This window comes from Panulirus ornatus, chromosome 41 (assembly GCF_036320965.1).
Source record: "Panulirus ornatus isolate Po-2019 chromosome 41, ASM3632096v1, whole genome shotgun sequence".
In the NCBI taxonomy this organism is placed as follows: Eukaryota; Metazoa; Arthropoda; class Malacostraca; order Decapoda; family Palinuridae; genus Panulirus; species Panulirus ornatus.
This window is the reverse complement of record NC_092264.1, coordinates 16,539,775-16,553,285: the sequence shown is the minus strand read 5'-3', so window position 1 is coordinate 16,553,285 and position 13,511 is coordinate 16,539,775. Positions and strand designations below refer to the sequence as shown.

The following is a 13,511-nucleotide window of genomic DNA, read 5'->3' as shown; positions in this document are numbered from 1 at the left end:
CCAGCAAGAACAGACAAACTCTTCAGCAGTTGTCCCACTTGACTCACAAAACAACTCCATCATTAAGATTCATGGATTGCCCTCTGACTGTGGCAGAACTATGGCCCCTAATCATAACACATCGTGAGACATTCCCTTTGGGGGCTCAGTTGTGCCTGGGAGGTGTTTGGTATAGATACATACCAGATCTTTATTTTGAAGGTTCACAGTCACATTTTCCTTGACCTTTCCCATCCATTTTATTTTTTTTTTATCATTCCCTGTCTTATACCTTCCCTTGACCATCCATTCTGAGTTTGGGAAGTGTAGAACTACGATAGGAGGTAATGAGCTAGTAGGGGTTTGTAAAAAGAATTAGGCTGATGAAGGGATTAAACTTAAGTAGGTTGCATCTGCCCAATAGGAAATCCAGTCAAAGATCTTCTAAATGCCCAAATTCCAACTTCTTGTGCACTTTTACATCCTTCTGCTTGTAGTAAACAAACTTATTTGAAAGAAGATGTATAATCGTAGGATTAACTGCAAATGAATACAAAAATCATAGATTTATGAAGATAATTGAAATGAGATGGAATGTACATTAGGCAAAAGAAAGCAGGGCAGGTTCAGTCGTGGAGCAATAGTGTTTCATCATCAGTGTATGGGTGCTTTTAGTTGCCTGCTGGAGAAAGGATTATTGACATAAAGAGAAGAAGAGAGGAGGCAGGATAGCACGCTGAAGGACACTGCTGTTGGTCGGGAAAGAGGGACAGGTTCATTCATCAAGTTCCTGAGATACACTGGCCAGAGACAAACTGGATATGCTGGAACTGAGGTAGTTACCTTATCTGTTGAAGGTATAACAATTTGTGTCCTTGTGTGGCAGACATGCGATTGTGAGCATGGCGGTGTGTGTACCGGGTCTGGTGAGTGTCGATGTCCTGCTGGCTACACCGGGCCCCTCTGTGAGACCATCTGCCCCCAAAACACCTGGGGACCCAGCTGTGCCTTCCGGTGCCGCTGTCGCAACAATGCCATCTGCCACCCAGGTAACATGCCATCAGCCGTCCACACTGCATAAAATCTGCCACCCAGTAACACAAGCCTTGGCTGCTTCATGACACAGCAACAGATCATGGCACACATTTCAGTATTTCTCACAGTTTATAAGATTTTCTTCAGCTAGATCTCGAAATGTGTCTTCAGCTGACCCCATGAGCACAGCTTTGAGCATGATGGTACACTCCTTAGGCATGACGGTACGATCCTTGAGCACAGCGATACAACTTATGGGTATGATGGCCGTGGCCTTTGACCTGACCCTCTTGAGGGAGGTCACTGGTCAATCTGTCAGACCCAAGGGTTATACCATCATGTTCAAGAATTGTATGGTTGGGCTCTAGTTTTGTATTGTCGTGCTCCAAGTGTTAAAGCAATGCACATGATGAAAAATAAATGTTAAAGCTGTATTAACCTATCATCCTGTGTGTGCTTCTTCCAAGCTTCATCCATATATCTTGAGCAAATTTGAGTGGCAACCTCCAATGTATAATATCCCTTTTTTTTTACATTTCCTCATTTTCACTTTCACATGACTTTCGATCCTCCACCTATATTAGTATACACAACTCACATTCACTATATTAAAATCTAATTTCTTAACATCAAATCTCAATTTGCAATTAACTTTGTGGTTATAATTTCCCTGTACTTTAACTTTGCTTTCGAACATCCCCATCCTTCACTGTGTTCACCATCTTCTCCTTCCCATCATACAAATCCTTTTTCTCCATCTGCAGTCAATCAGCCATTAATCTTGACCAGTCCCACTTACTTTTAGTTTCCTCATGAACTGATCGTGCTGTAAACAAACATTGCCACACCTAATCACTTATAATCTTCTTTTTAATTATTATTTTTATCATAGTTCCAGAAATCATTTGGCTCATATTCCTGTATCCTTGCAGAATATACTAACCAAATATCTAAATTCCAGTAACTTTCACAAAACTATACCATGAGACATTGTTTCTTTCTTTCTTCCTCTGCTGTACATAGCTACAGGCGAGTGTCAATGTGGACTAGGGTGGACTGGCCTAGACTGCAGCCAAGAGTGCAGGTCTGGCCACTATGGCCCGGACTGTCGGATGGACTGTGCCTGCCACCACAATGCGTCCTGCGACCGATTCTCCGGTTGCTGCCTGTGTGGTCCGGGCCACTATGGTCGCTACTGTGAGCTGGGTACGTCAAACTTTGTCCCCAAGGGCTGAGTCATGTACTGATTATACTCTTGCCATTTGTTAGATATCTTTTAATCAGAATTCCAGTCTTTGATTAGGAAGGTGATCCAGATATATGCTAAGCATGTGTGAGTGTTAGATGTGTGTAAGGCTTACATGGCAGTGTGTGCTGATAATGATGTGAGGTATTGGGTAGCAGTGTTCATTAAGCATAGTAAGGTATATAAAATCAGAAATGCAGACAGCTGTCCTTGTTTTAAAATACTGTCTACTGTCACCCCCACAGAGTGCCCTGCTGGGTTCTATGGGCCATACTGCACCAATCTCTGTGAGTGTCAGAATGGTGCCACCTGCGACCCCCAGACAGGCCAGTGCCGTTGTACTCCAGGATATACAGGGGACACCTGTGGTGACACCTGCTCTCCAGGTGGGTCGTAGCTGTACTGATCACTAACATCTGCCCTTCAGGTGGGTCATAAGAACAGCCATCTCCAGGTGGGTTATTAACACCTTCCCCCAAATGAGTTACACTTGTACTTAATCACTAACACTTACCTCCATGTGTATCACTAACATTGGCCCTCCAAGTGGGTTATACCTGTAATGATCAGTAACACCTGCCTCCAGGTATGTCATGAACATCTGCCCTCCAGGTGGGTCACTAACACCTACCCTAACATTGGTTACACCTGCACTTGTCTAAGCAACTGCCCCTCTAGGTGGACTTGCACATATCATTACTGGATATACAACACTAGCACAATCATGGACCTTCATGATGTAGTGGTTAGCATTACTGACCACCATGCATTGGTCACCTGGAATTAAACCCACATAGGTTCGAATCTTGGTCACAGCAGCTGGTCCAAAGTCCACCCAGCTCTTCATCCTCCCTTTGGGGTTCATCAACAGAAAGGATACCTGATATAGGCTAGAGTGAGTACACAAATGTGTGCACACATATGCAGGTGTAAAGACATTGTTTACATATGCAAGGTTAAGGAGATGGGGCAATGTGACTGTAAAACTCTCTCCCCATAAAACACAAATAGTAATCACTGTTGAAACAGGAAACATGTTATGTTAGTTTTTGATCAACTCATTAAACTTCCTCTCATCTTGCTAAAGATTTTAAAATAATGTCAACTTGTAATATCAATGCATTGTTTATAGTTACATGGTCGGTGATGTGTGAGCAGTGTCCCTGACACAATTGTTGACAGTCTTATTATCTTAGAAAGTCATACAAGGTTCATCTGAAGACTTGTTCATACATAGTGTGATTTTAGGGATGTTTGGCATTCACTGTCGAGAGGAGTGTCAGTGTGGGCCTTACCCATGTCACAGGGGAACAGGAGAGTGCCAGTGCCCACCCGGCACTAGAGGAAAGAACTGTGCTATGCGTGAGTATCTGCAGTTCTTCCCCTTCCAACAATGATTTGTCAACATCAGTGATTGTATAGATTATTTGCTGATTTATTCTTTGGATACATTGGTTCTGAAACATTGAAACTTGGATATTGGTGCATGAGTTGGTCTTAAATTGCTGATGTCTTGCAGCATGTGGACCAGGAAGGTATGGGCCCGGATGTCAGCAGGTGTGCCAGTGTCTGCAAGGTGGCAGGTGTCAGCCCGCCACAGGCCTCTGTTCCTGCCTGCCAGGCTGGCTTGGCCCAACCTGCAGCCACAAAGATGGTAAGTTAACCTTTGTCAGGACACAATAACATGTTGGTTATGATCTTACTATACCTGAGAGAGATGGTGAGGGAGGGAACTGGGGAGAGAAACTGAGAGTATAGTAGTGAGAAATCAGATGAAAGTGAGAAATAGGGTGGAAGAGTAGTGGATGGAGAAAAATCGGAAAGAATGCATGGAATGGTGTATGTGAGGGAGGTATGCCAGGACAGGGATAAGTGGAGAGTCTTTGGCTATGGCCCTATTAGGGAGTCTTCGGAAGGAATGGCCATGAGAGATACAGAAAGAATGTCAATACTTGACTGTGTGTACAGTATGGCGCATAGGGCCTAATGTCTTGACCTTTCTAAACTCTCACACTACTTTTAAACTTCTAAATACTGTCATTATTCTCAGCATCATCTCAGCTTATTCCATTCCAATCCACAACACTGATAATATAAAGGTACTTCTTTACATAATTCTTAACAAGTTTCTTGCCAAGTTTCTTGTTGTATCATCATGTTACTGTTTTCCTCGCATCCTTCAGAAGACTTTTCAGTGCCGATGATGTCAGTTAATTTAGAAACAAGAAGGTTGTGATCAAGTCTCCCTGTATGCTTCTTTCCTCAATGTTAAACAAAATTATAACCTCTAACCTCTACTTGTAACTCAGCTGTCACACTTCAGGTATTATCTTTTATTGCTCTCCTCTGAAGGACTTCATTTATTGTTTTTTATACTTCTTTAAATGGGGTGACCAAACCAGTGATGCATATTCTAATTCAAGTGTAATCCTTCTATCTATATGTCTGATACCTGCTTCCCCTAGGAACTCCCATCAAGGGATGGCCAAGGCAAAAGTCTCCACTTATTCATCTATAATGCCTTCCTCGCATACACCATTCCACGCATTCTTTCATCATTTCTCTCCTTCCAGTATTCTTCCATTCTAGGGTCAACATTAACTGTTAATAGTTTATTAAACATTTCCTTGTATATGCAATTAAAGGTAATTCTATTGTTAACTAGAAGATAGTTTGTCTCTCTGACAATTCTCTTGATGTGGTGTTCTGATAAGACTGAGTACAGTGAAGTAAGTTCCTTTCACACAAACATTCACATAGCTTGCTTTCTGACATATGATAGTCATATTGTAGCTTTCACTTTTTCCTCAACTTTGTTGCTTTGCATTTGCTGGGGTTGAAGCTCATCAACCAAATCTCTGACTTGGAGTGTGTCAAGTCTTTCTGTAAGTTGATACAACCTTCGTCATCTCCCACTTCTCTCACGAATTTGGCATCCACAAAAATATCCAAGTGCACTTTCAGTTCCTCTAGCAAGTCAGTAACACAAAACAAGAATAAAACAGCCCAAGACTGAGCCTAGAGACAAACCACTGGTAACCCCAATCATCATAGAAAAGGTTGCTCTGACACATCTAGTCTTCCCTTCCACAAGCTAATTCTCAATTCATCGGGGTTTCCCCTCTTATGCGTGTTTGAAATTCCAGCTTCTTTACCAACATCTTATGCAGGATAGTGTTACATGCTTTCTGGCATTACAAGAGCACCCAATCCATCCATTCATCTCACCTTCCTAAAGATGAATTTGCTGTATGATAGTCTTAAAAGACTTGCTCTGTATGACCTGTCTCTAAAGCCATACTACCCTCATTTTAGTAGTTTCCCTTTGCAAGGTACTATCTATTTGGTCTCTTGAGTGTCATTTTTTATTATTTTACAGACTGCTTTCATCAGGGATATTGGTCAGTAGTTCAGTTCCATTCCTTGGTCTCCTTCTCTGAAAAGAAGCATAATAATTGTCCTCTTCCAATCTTTTGGCACTCTGTCAACAACTTTTAAAAAAAAATTAGCCAGTTAGGTAATTCTGATAGAAATTGGTTTTGATTTTTGATTTTGTGACACAGAAATGGCAAAACTTCAGACTTTTTGATTTATAATTGTCCATTCTGTTCTCGAGTTGAAAATCTGTTAACATGAGCAGCAGCAAAAGTAGAGGCCTTGGGTTGCCCTCATGCCTAAAGAGTCTGGACTGAGAGTTCCCTGCTCTGGGTTCCAGTGGATTGAGGTGATGGTACACATGACGTACAATCCTGCCTATCCTGTTGGTTACTTAGCTCTGAATAGGAGGGTGTGGATTCCTGGTTCCTGCAGGGGAGGCGTATCTGAATACATGATGGGCCCAGGAAACATGGCATAACTTTGTTTTATAACATGATGGTGCAATCAATGAGCATGATGGTATGACCCTTGAGAATGACAGTACAACCCCTTTGCTTAAAGGTTAGGTCAAAAGCAAAGCCATCATACTTAAGGGTTTTAACATCATTCTCAATGGTCATACTATCATGTTCATGGGGTAAAAATCTCTAATAACTAATTCAATTGAGTGTTTATTAGCAGATTTAGATTTATAATTCATACTGATAACTGGCAACAGTACTCTTAGCATGCCATCCATGAATTTGAAATGTCTCTGTATTTAGAAATAATTATCTAATGGACTTTCCCCTTGCCTCATCTGCATCCAGGGGACAGAAGTAAGTACTATGTTCAGTATCATTATCTAAATGAAGAAATGAAAAAAGTGAAAGTCACAAAAGCCTTAGGCCATGATCTCCAAACTATTCCAAAGTTTTACATTATAAATGTAAACAGTTGCACTTTATGAAATAGCATATATGAAAAGTTCCTTTGCCAGATTCATACATGGTAATTCATTTGTGCACTTATATACAATTTTCAAATGTTTTGATATCACCTAAATGTTTAATTTCCTATTGTAAATGACTAATGTTTCTGACAGTTTCCTTCATCACTGCGAGTGACCAGCGGGGCAGAGCTGACATTCCCGTAGAGCTGAGCTGATTTCCCTGAAGATAACAACACTAGTCCTTATTGTAACAGGAAACATCCTGAAGATAACAATGCAAGTGACAAGCAACACCCACAAAATAGCAACACTAGCCCTTTGTGTGAAGGACAACACCTGCAAGATAACAATGCAAATTCTTGATGTGACAGGCAGCAATCAACACAGACTTCATTGTTTCCAGTTCTCTGAAACTAACAGAGTCATGATGACCACCAAACTATATGCTGTATGGGTCTGAAACACCAATGTAGTTTTGTCTGGCCATATATATATATATATATATATATATATATATATATATATATATATATATATATATATATATATGAGAGCGAGGGGCTGGAAATCCTCCCCTCTCGGTTTTTTTAATTTTCCAAAAGAAGGGACAGAGAAGGGGGCCAGGTGAGGATATTCCATCAAAGGTCCAGTCCTCTGTTCTTAACGCAACCTCGCTAATGCGGGAAATGGCGAATAGTATGAAAGAAAGAAAGAAAGAATATATATATATATATATATATATATATATTTTTTTTTTTTCTTTGTCGCTGTCTCCTGCGTTTGCGAGGTAGCGCAAGGAAACAGACGAAAGAAATTGCCCAACCCACCCCCATACACATGTATATACATACGTCCACACACGCAAATATACATACCTACACAGCTTTCCATGGTTTACCCCAGACGCTTCACATGCCTTGATTCAATCCACTGACAGCACGTCAACCCCGGTATACCACATCGCTCCAATTCACTCTGTTCCTTGCCCTCCTTTCACCCTCCTGCATGTTCAGGCCCCGATCACACAAAATCTTTTCACTCCATCTTTCCACCTCCAATTTGGTCTCCCTCTTCTCCTCGTTCCCTCCACCTCCGACACATATATTCTCTTGGTCAATCTTTCCTCACACATTCTCTCCATGTGCCCGAACCATTTCAAAACACCCTCTTCTGCTCTCTCAACCACGCTCTTTTTATTTCCACACATCTCTCTTACCCTTACGTTACTTACTCGATCAAACCACCTCACACCACATATTGTCCTCAAACATCTCATTTCCAGCACATCCATCCTCCTGCGCACAACTCTATCCATAGCCCACGTCTCGCAACCATACAACATTGTTGGAACCACTATTCCTTCAAACATACCCATTTTTGCTTTCCGAGATAATGTTCTCGACTTCCACACATTCTTCAAGGCTCCCAGAATTTTCGCCCCCTCCCCCACCCTATGATCCACTTCCACTTCCATGGTTCCATCCGCTGCCAGATCCACTCCCAGATATCTAAAACACTTCACTTCCTCCAGTTTATATATATATATATATATATATATATATATATATATATATATATATATATATATATATATATTCCATACATATTCGCCATTTCCCGTGTTAGCAAGGTAGCGTCAAGAACAGAGAACTGAGCCTTAGAAGGAATATCCTCACTTGGCCCCTTTCTCTGTTCCTTCTTTTGGAAAATTAAAAACGAGAGTCAAGGATTTCCAGTTCCCCACTCCCATATATATATATATATATATATATATATATATATATATATATATATATATATATATATATATATATATATATATATTATTATACTTTGTCGCTGTCTCCCACGTTAGTGAGGTAGCGCAAGGAAACAGACGAAAGAATGGCCCAACCCACCCACATACATATGTATATACATACACGTCCACACACGCACATATACATACCTATACATTTCAACGTATACATACATATATATACGCAGACACATACATATATACACATGTACATATTCATATAGGCTGCTTCCATCCATTGCCGCCGCCATCCCGCCACACATGAAATGGCACCCCCTCCCCCTGCACAAGCACGAGGTAGCTCTAGGAATAGACAACAAAGGCCATATTCGTTCACACTTAGTCTCTAGATGTCATGTGTAATGCACCGAAACCACTGCTCCCTTTCCACATCCAGGCCCCACAAAACTTTCCATGGTTTACCCAAGACACTTCACATGCCCTGGTTCAATCCATTGACAGTGCGTCGACCCCGGTATACCACATCATTCCAATTCACTCTATTCCCAGCACACCTTTCACCCTCCTGCATGTTCAGGCCCCAATTGCTCAAAGTCTTTTTCACTCCATCCTTCCACCTCCAATTTGGTTTCCCACTTCTCCTTGAAAACTCCGCCTCTGAAAAATATATCCTGTGTCAATCTTTCCTCTCATTCTCTCCATATGTCCAAACCATTTCAATGCACCCTCTTCTGCTTTCTCAACCACACTCTTTTTATTTCCACACATCTAGGAGAGCAAAAATGGGTATGTTTGAAGGAATAGTAATTCCAATAATGTTATGTGGTTGTGAGGTATGGGCTCTAGATAGGGTTGTGCATAGGAGGGTGAATGTGTTGCAAATGAAATGTTTGAGGACAATATGTGGTGTGAGGTGGTATGATCGAATAAGTAATGAAAGGGTAAGAGAGATGTGTGGTAATAAAAAAGTGTGGTTGAGAGAGCAGAAGAGGGTGTGTTGAAATGGTTTGGACACTTGGAGAGAATGAGTGAGGAAAGATTGACCAAGAGGATATATGTGTCAGAGGTAGAGGGAAGAAGAAGTGGGAGACCAAATTGGAGGTGGAAGGAAGGAGTGAAAAAGATTTTGAGTGATCAGGGCCTAAACATACGGGAGAGTGAAAGGCGTGCAAGGAATGGAGTGAATTGGAACAATGTGGTATACCAGGGTCGCTGTGCTGTCGATGGATTGAACCAAGGCATGTGATACATCTGGGGGAAACCATGGAAAGGTCTGTGGGGCCTGGATGTAGAAAGGGAGCTGTGGTTTCGGTGCATTACACAAGACAGCTAGAGACTGAGTGTGAACGAATGTGGCCTTTTTGTCTGTTCCTGGCACTGTCTCGATGGAGGGGGGGATGCTATTTCGTGTGTGGTGGGGTGGTAATGGGAATGGATGAAGGCACCAAGTATGGATATGTACATGTGTATATATGTATGTCTATTTGTGCATATGTATGTATACGTTGAAATGTATATGTATGTATATGTGCGTGTGAGGGTGTTTATGTATATACATGTGTATGTGGGTGGGTTGGGCCATCCCTTGTCTGTTTCCTCGTGCTACCTCACAAACGTGGGTGATGGCCTGGATGTGGAAAGAGAGTTGTGGTTTCGGTGCATTGCACATGACAGCTGGCTAGAGACTGAGTGTGAACGAATGTGGCCTTTGTCGTCTTTTCCTAGCGCTACCTCGTGTGTGCGGGGGAGGGGGTGCTGTTTCATGTGTGGCGGGATGGCGACGGGAATGGATGAAGGTAGCAAGTATGAATATGTACATGTGTATATATGTATATGTATGTGTATACATTGAAATGTATAGGTATGTATGAGCGTTTGTGGGCGTTTATGTATATGCATGTGTATGTGGGTGGGTTGGGCCATTCTTTCGTCTGTTTCCTTTTCTTTCTTTTTTTTTCCCCAAAAAGAAAGAACAGAGAAAGGGGCCAGGTGAGGATATTCTCTCAAAGGCTCAGTCCTCTTGTTTTTAACGCTACCTCGCTAATGCCGGAAATGGCCAATAGTATGAAACAAAAAATATATATATATATATATATATATATATATATATATATATATATATATATATATATATATGATAGAGTTGATAGAGATGCTCTGTGGAAGGTATTAAGAATATATGGTGTGGGAGGAAAGTTGTTAGAAGCAGTGAAAAGTTTTTATCGAGGATGTAAGGCATGTGTACGTGTAGGAAGAGAGGAAAGTGATTGGTTCTCAGTGAATGTAGGTTTGCGGCAGGGGTGTGTGATGTCTCCATGGTTGTTTAATTTGTTTATGGATGGGGTTGTTAGGGAGGTAAATGCAAGAGTTTTGGAAAGAGGGGCAAGTATGAAGTCTGTTGGGGATGAGAGAGCTTGGGAAGTGAGTCAGTTGTTGTTCGCTGATGATACAGCGCTGGTGGCTGATTCATGTGAGAAACTGCAGAAGCTGGTGACTGAGTTTGGTAAAGTGTGTGGAAGAAGAAAGTTAAGAGTAAATGTGAATAAGAGCAAGGTTATTAGGTACAGTAGGGTTGAGGGTCAAGTCAATTGGGAGGTGAGTTTGAATGGAGAAAAACTGGAGGAAGTGAAGTGTTTTAGATATCTGGGAGTGGATCTGGCAGCGGATGGAACCATGGAAGCGGAAGTGGATCATAGGGTGGGGTAGGGGGCGAAAATTCTGGGGGCCTTGAAGAATGTGTGGAAGTCGAGAACATTATCTCGGAAAGCAAAAATGGGTATGTTTGAAGGAATAGTGGTTCCAACAATGTTGTATGGTTGCGAGGCGTGGGCTATGGATAGAGTTGTGCGCAGGAGGATGGATGTGCTGGAAATGAGATGTTTGAGGACAATGTGTGGTGTGAGGTGGTTTGATCGAGTGAGTAACGTAAGGGTAAGAGAGATGTGTGGAAATAAAAAGAGCGTGGTTGAGAGAGCAGAAGAGGGTGTTTTGAAGTGGTTTGGGCACATGGAGAGGATGAGTGAGGAAAGATTGACCAAGAGGACATATGTGTCGGAGGTGGAGGGAGCAAGGAGAAGAGGGAGACCAAATTGGAGGTGGAAAGATGGAGTGAAAAAGATTTTGTGTGATCGGGGCCTGAACATGCAGGAGGGTGAAAGGAGGGCAAGGAATAGAGTGAATTGGAGCGATGTGGTATACCGGGGTTGACGTGCTGTCAGTGGATTGAATCAAGGCATGTGAAGCGTCTGGGGTAAACCATGGAAAGCTGTGTAGGTATGTATATTTGCGTGTGTGGACGTATGTATATACATGTGTATGGGGGGGGGTTGGGCCATTTCTTTCGTCTGTTTCCTTGCGCTACCTCGCAAACGCGGGAGACAGCGACAAAGAAAAAAAAATATATATATATGTGTACGTGTAGGAAGAGAGGAAAGTGATTGGTTCTCAGTGAATGTAGGTTTGCGGCAGGGGTGTGTGATGTCTCCATGGTTGTTTAATTTGTTTATGGATGGGGTTGTTAGGGAGGTGAATGCAAGAGTTTTGGAAAGAGGGGCAAGTATGAAGTATGTAGGGGATGAGAGAGCTTGGGAAGTGAGTCAGTTGTTGTTCGCTGATGATACAGCGCTGGTGGCTGATTCATGTGAGAAACTGCAGAAGCTGGTGACTGAGTTTGGTAAAGTGTGTGAAAGAAGAAAGTTAAGAGTAAATGTGAATAAGAGCAAGGTTATTAGGTACAGTAGGGTTGAGGGTCAAGTCAATTGGGAGGTAAGTTTGAATGGAGAAAAACTGGAGGAAGTAAAGTGTTTTAGATATCTGGGAGTGGATCTGGCAGCGGATGGAACCATGGAAGCGGAAGTGGATCATAGGGTGGGGGAGGGGGCGAAAATCCTGGGAGCCTTGAAGAATGTGTGGAAGTCGAGAACATTATCTCGGAAAGCAAAAATGGTATGTTTGAAGAATAGTGGTTCAACAATGTTGTATGGTTGCGAGGCGTGGCTATGGATAGAGTTGTGCGCAGGAGGGTGGATGTGCTGGAAATGAATGTTTGAGGACAATGTGTGGTGTGAGGTGGTATGATCGAATAAGTAATGAAAGGGTAAGAGAGATGTGTGGAAATAAAAAGAGCGTGGTTGAGAGAGCAGAAGAGGGTGTTTTGAAATGGTTTGGGCACATGGAGAGAATGAGTGAGGAAAGATTGACCAAGAGGACAATGTGTGGTGTGAGGTGGTTTGATCGAGTAAGTAACGTAAGGGTAAGAGAGATGTGTGGAAATAAAAAGAGCGTGGTTGAGAGAGCAGAAGAGGGTGTTTTGAAATGGTTTGGGCACATGGAGAGAATGTGTGAGGAAAGATTGACCAAGAGGATATATGTGTCGAGGTGGAGGGAACGAGGAGAAGTGGGAGACCAAATTGGAGGTGAGTTTGAATGGAGAAAAACTGGAGGAAGTAAAGTGTTTTTAGATATCTGGGAGTGATCTGGCAGCGGATGGAACCATGGAAGCGGAAGTGATCATAGGGTGGGGGAGGGGGCGAAAATCCTGGGAGCCTTGAAGAATGTGTGGAAGTCGAGAACATTATCTCGGAAAGCAAAAATGGGTATGTTTGAAGAATAGTGGTTCAACAATGTTGTATGGTTGCGAGGCGTGGCTATGGATAGAGTTGTGCGCAGGAGGGTGGATGTGCTGGAAATGAGATGTTTGAGGACAATGTGTGGTGTGAGGTGGTTGATCGAGTAAGTAATGTAAGGGTAAGAGAGATGTGTGGAAATAAAAAGAGCGTGGTTGAGAGAGCAGAAGAGGGTGTTTTGAAATGGTTTGGGCACATGGAGAGAATGAGTGAGGAAAGATTGACCAAGAGGATATATGTGTCGGAGGTGGAGGGAACGAGGAGAAGTGGGAGACCAAATTGGAGGTGGAAAGATGGAGTGAAAAAGATTTTGTGTGATCGGGGCCTGAACATGCAGGAGGTGAAAGGAGGGCAAGGAATAGAGTGAATTGGAGCGATGTGGTATACCGGGGTTGACGTGCTGTCAGTGGATTGAATCAAGGCATGTGAAGCGTCTGGGTAAACCATGGAAAGCTGTGTAGGTATGTATATTTGCGTGTGTGGACGTGTGTGTATATATATGTATATATATATATATATTTTTTTTTTTTTTTTTTTTGTTTTTTTTTTTTTTTATTT

General features: G+C 42.2%; 1 protein-coding gene across 1 annotated transcript in view; it reads left to right on the top strand.

The window, feature by feature from the left end:
• LOC139761717 (uncharacterized) overlaps positions 1–8,162 on the top strand; it is a 256,164-nt gene extending 248,002 nt beyond the window's left edge. The window contains exons 31-36 of the mRNA XM_071686102.1: positions 866–1,028; positions 2,038–2,220; positions 2,506–2,646; positions 3,509–3,622; positions 3,780–3,914; positions 6,723–8,162. Of these exons, the coding sequence (XP_071542203.1) occupies positions 866–1,028; positions 2,038–2,220; positions 2,506–2,646; positions 3,509–3,622; positions 3,780–3,914; positions 6,723–6,784 (798 nt within the window). The 3' untranslated portion in view covers positions 6,785–8,162. The remainder of the gene's footprint in view (positions 1–865; positions 1,029–2,037; positions 2,221–2,505; positions 2,647–3,508; positions 3,623–3,779; positions 3,915–6,722) is intronic.
• The last annotated feature ends 5,349 nt before the right edge of the window (positions 8,163–13,511 follow it).